This window comes from Alligator sinensis, unplaced genomic scaffold (genome assembly GCF_000455745.1).
Source record: "Alligator sinensis unplaced genomic scaffold, ASM45574v1 scaffold1334_1, whole genome shotgun sequence".
In the NCBI taxonomy this organism is placed as follows: Eukaryota; Metazoa; Chordata; order Crocodylia; family Alligatoridae; genus Alligator; species Alligator sinensis.
In genome coordinates, this window is record NW_005842872.1 from 312,109 (window position 1) to 316,799 (window position 4,691).

Genomic DNA, 4,691 nt, shown 5'->3' on the forward strand with positions numbered 1-4,691 from the left:
GGCCCCCCCCCCGTGCCAACCCCCCCCCCGCCAGCAGCGCCCATGGCCACGGGCATCCAGCAGCCAGGCTCCTGGTGCCCCTGGCAGTCCTGGGCTCCCTGCCCAGGGCCAGCGGGGCCTGTGCTGGGCCCGGTGTGGCCCTGCAGAGGGTCTGGTGTGGCCCCGCCGCCCCCAGCATCTCCTGCCTGCCTGGAGCAGCAAATGTCCCCACAGCCCGGGCACCTGGGGCCGAGGGGAGTTTGTGCACTTTCACACACGCCCTCACACCAGGACCCAGCTGGGCACTCAGAATCGCACGTGCTCTTGCACCAGGACATGGCTGGGCACTCACACTCACGTGCCCCTTGCACCAGGATGCGGAGGGGCCCTCGCACTCACGCGTGCCCTCGCGCCAGGGCAGGGAAGGAACGGCCCACGGTACCTGCCTGAGTTTGCGCTGCAGCAGGAGCCGGTCGCTGGCGCTGGAGAACACCATGTCCTGCCCCGCGGAGAGGGCGAAGACGAGCTCCACGCCCTGCTCCCGTGCGGCCGCGATGAGCGATGCCAGCTGGGCTGGGGACCGCGGAGGGGCCGTGAGGGCAGAGCACAGGGCCCAGCAGACCGCCTGCCCCCCGGCACAGCTCCCACCCCTGGTCCTGGAACAGACCCCGGCCCCGGCACAGTGCCCGGGGCCCAGAGGAGCCGGTACCTGCCTCGTGCTCTGTGTAGGGTTCCCGCCAGAGCAGCCGGTGTTTCAGCTCATCCTTGGGCGCATACATGTAGCAGTTCAGCCCCCAGCGCTTGAGCCTGCGGCAAGGGCACAGCATCACTGCGGGCACTGGGCCATCTCCCAGGGCACAGGTACAGCCAGGCCGCCAGGGAGACGGAGGTCCCCAGGCCTGCCAGCCCCCCGCCAGGCCTGTGCAATGCAGCCCCCTGGCCTGGCAGCTCCACCGGACACTGGCGTCTGGGCTTGCGCATGGGCCTCCACCCAGACAAGCAGCTGGGCCGCGGGGCCAAGGCCTGCGCTCCCCGGTGACGATGACCGCACAGAGCCTCTGAGCTCACGGCACCGGTCCAGCCCCACCGGGCTCAGGACCTGTGTGGGGATGACCCAGCGTGCCGGACACGATGACTGGCCATGCCAACCTGACTGGCGCTGCATGTGGTGCTGCACAGCTGGGCCTCGCCACACCATCCCATCGCTGCCCGAGGCCGGTGCCAGCATCTGTCTGCAGAGCCCGGGCAGACCCTCACTGAGCTGTGCCCGCAGGCAGCAGCTGGGGACACGCGCTGCCAGGCGGGAGCAGGGCAGGGGCAGGCTTGTGCCCATCCTGGCAGGGGCTCGGGTCGGCAGGGGCCGTTCTCTGCCTGCCCTGACCTGACCAAGCGCAACCCAGCCGTGGTCCTGATCCAGAGGCTCACTCGCCTCTGGCCTGTCTCCCTCCCTCCGCTCCTGCTCCCATGTACCCGGCGGTGTCTGCAGCAACCCTGACCCCTTTCCAGAGGCACCGCTTGCCTGGGTGCAGCCCCCAATGCACACATGTGCACACTTATGTGTGCGTGCACACACGTGGCAGGCCCAGCCAGCAGCCTGGGCCCTGGGGGAGGTATCTCTGGGCCCCAATGCCCCTCATGCTCGTTGCTCTGCCCACCTCCGCGGGCTGCTGTGGTGGGGACAGATCAGATCCCCGATGGACAACACCAGCAGGAGCGTGTCCGTGGCATGGGACTCTCGCCGGCCAGCAAAGGCAGGCGGCGGGGCCCTCAGGTTGGGGGCCAGCTCCAGTGGTGGCTTTGCCCTGCCTTGGCCTCCGGGCACTGGCACAGCCCTCCCCATGCTGCCACCAGGACGCCACGGACCCGCCCCTGTAGATTCAGCGCAAAACCTGGGGCCTGGCATGTGGCAGGTGGGCGTCCCTGTCCCAGCGGCCCCCAGCCCTGTCCCCCTGGAACACCTGCTCTCCATGGCAGACCCCAGCCGGGGCTCAGCATCCAGCCACGGTCCCAGAGCTGATGGGGGCTGGCCAGTACCCTCTGGCTTGGGCCTCCCAGGGAGGTGTCCATCGCCTGGTCACACCGTGGCTGCCATCCCCATGCCCCTCCCAAAGCTACTGCAGCACCCCCCTGCAGTGACCAGGATCACCCCATCTCCGGTGAGCAGCCCCCCACATCTGCAGCGTGGCCGTCATCACCCCCACAGCTGCAGCGCACCACTGCCCCCTGCTGAGCACTGTGGGGACCAGGGCCTGGGGCTGATGGTGCCACGGGACCCCACTGCACCCACAGCTCTCGGGGGCCTGTGCTCGAGGGCGGCTTCCCCTCTCCAGTGGGGCCTGCCCTGGCCAGGCTCTCACAGAGCAGGACACCTGCCCCCCACCCTGGGGGCTCCCGGCCCATCAAACCCCTCCGCAGCCCACCCTGAAGTTGTGGGCCTCAGCCTCAACTCCATCAGCTCCCTTATGCTCCTGCTCCCATTGCCTCCTGCGCTCTCCACGGTGCCACGTGGTGGTGACAACAGCCATCAGCCATGTGCCCCACCAGGGGTGGCTCCCGGCATGGCCTATGTGGCACAGCGTGGCCCCTCCTGCTCCCTGCTGTCCCGGCACCAGAGACCCAGCAGGCTGAGCGACTAGTGACTCCACCGTGGCCATTCCTGTGTCCAGGGCCCAGCCCCGGGTGCTGGCACCAGGACTGCATGCTCCAGCAGGGGCCACGTCTGGCTGGGAACGTGGGCCAGCGACGAGGTTGGAGCCCGGCTGAGCGTGGAGGCAGCATCTCGCAGGTTTCCACGTTGGTGTGCTGCAGGGTCCAGGCCCAGTGGGGCTCTCGGCTCCACCACCCACGCTCACCCCAGGAAACCCCAGACCCTTGGCACCACCCGAGCCAGTGAAGGCACCATGGTGGGATGCTTCACTTCCAACATACGACTGGGCTGGATGCACACCTGGCCACCCAGCCCCCAAACTGCTCTGCCCCTCAGCCCACACTGTAAGGGACCCCCTTGGTTCTCCTGTGCCCAGGCCGGTGCCTTGCCCACACCCACGCAGCTGGGGGGAGCCGGGCACGGCTGCCTGGAGAGAGAGGATGTAGCGGGGGAACCGGGGAGGATTTGGAACGGAGCGCTGTGCCCTTTCGCCCAGTGCCGCGCTTGTGGTGGCGAACCCCAGAGGGAGGGAGGGTGAATGGACACACGCAGCAACAGGTAGCTCGAGCACCCGTCAGAGCTGCACGGGAGATGGCATCTGCCGCTGCCACTGCGCAGGCTCCTGCGGCCTCTCGACAGAGCGCACAGACTGGGGCCTCCACGCCGGTGTGCAGGGACTTGCCATTGGAAGAGAAGCTTCCTCTGCTCCATGGACCACGGTCTCCCATAGAAGCCTGCGAAGCGAAACAGAGGACAGGAGTTGGACGCCGGCACGCAGCTCCCCTGCCTGCAGCTGCCATCCCGGCGCTGCCCCTCCCATGGCCGCAGGCTGTGCCGGGAGCCATCTGGTGAGGCATGTGGCTGGCGGCCGAGGGCACCACCATGCGGCACTGAGGAGCCCCGGGCATGGACACACGTGGCACCAGGACTGCTTTAAACCCAAAGTGGACAGATGGACAAGCCTGTTAAACTGGTTTAAATCCACCTGGAATGGTTCAAAAGCATGCCTGGAAAACCAAATGCTCTTCTGAACGGGTTCACTGCCAACTGGGTCCACGTGATGTGTGGACATCAGGTGTCACAGGACGCGGGTCCAGTCAGTCCTACAGGCATCCCATGTTGCATTGCTCCTTACTCCCACCCACACACAGGTGCAACAGGCCACCGGTACACAGCAGAGCTCTGCGCCTGCCTCTCTGGTGCCCCCTAGTGGCCCTGTGTGTGAATATCCTGACGGGCCAGGACTCTTCCCAGGACCCAGCGGCATCCGCCCCCTGCACACCTGCAGCCCCTTGCCCTGCGCCCACCAGGCCCCGGGAACCCCGGCGCTGGGTCTGACACCACCCCTGCCCGCCTCTTCAGGGGAGAAGGGGAAGCAAAGGGACAAGGCCCCGGGCCCCAAAGGCTGGGCCCAGCCCCGGTGTCAGCCACTGTCCCGTGTGCACCTGCAACCTGGCCCCTGCTGTGGCGTTAGGCAGGGACGGGTGCAGGGCTGCACTTGCCCCCTTCGATTCCTGCTCCACCCCCAGTGGAAACCCAGCCCGGGCTGAGACTTCACAGCCCACCATCATCTCCCTGCTAAACCCTTCACTCCCCGGGTGCTAACCACCCCGTCTCCTTTCTAGCGGCCCTGGCGCCCCACCAGCATCGTCTCTGCCGTTCCTATGCGCAGCCCCGCCACTATTTCTCACTCGCTCCAGCGAAGTCCTATTTGGTTTGGCTTTGCTCTCAAGCTGGATCGCGCAGCGCTGGGCCCGGCACGACAGCAAAGCGTTCTCGTTTAACGAGAAAGGCACGCGGCTCTGTGCAATGATGCATCTCGCACCCCCCACCCCACCCCACCTGCCAGGGGCTGGCGCCCCGTGCTCCCGGCGGGTGTTCTGGGGCACCGGGGAGGGCGTCACGTAGGAGGGCGGGCTCCATGCCCAGGCAGCCACGCGGGGGCGGCTGGGGGTGTCGGCAGAGCGCGGCACGGCACGGCGCGGCGTGGCGCGGCTCTCCCGGGCTCTCTGCCAGCAGCCTGTTTCAGAGGAGCTGGGTCTCCATGGCGCAGGCTTCCTTTCTT

General features: G+C 67.7%; 1 protein-coding gene across 1 annotated transcript in view; it reads right to left on the reverse strand.

The window, feature by feature from the left end:
• Nucleotides 1-4,612, reverse strand: part of LOC102378650 (protein O-GlcNAcase-like) — a 16,062-nt gene extending 11,450 nt beyond the window's left edge. Inside the window, exons 1-4 of the mRNA XM_025191909.1 lie at nucleotides 4,469-4,612; nucleotides 3,309-3,360; nucleotides 689-786; nucleotides 422-552 (exon numbers count right to left, since the gene is read on the reverse strand). Coding sequence (XP_025047694.1) covers nucleotides 422-552; nucleotides 689-786; nucleotides 3,309-3,337 — 258 coding nt within the window. The 5' untranslated portion in view covers nucleotides 3,338-3,360; nucleotides 4,469-4,612. The remainder of the gene's footprint in view (nucleotides 1-421; nucleotides 553-688; nucleotides 787-3,308; nucleotides 3,361-4,468) is intronic.
• Between the last annotated feature and the right edge of the window lie 79 nt (nucleotides 4,613-4,691).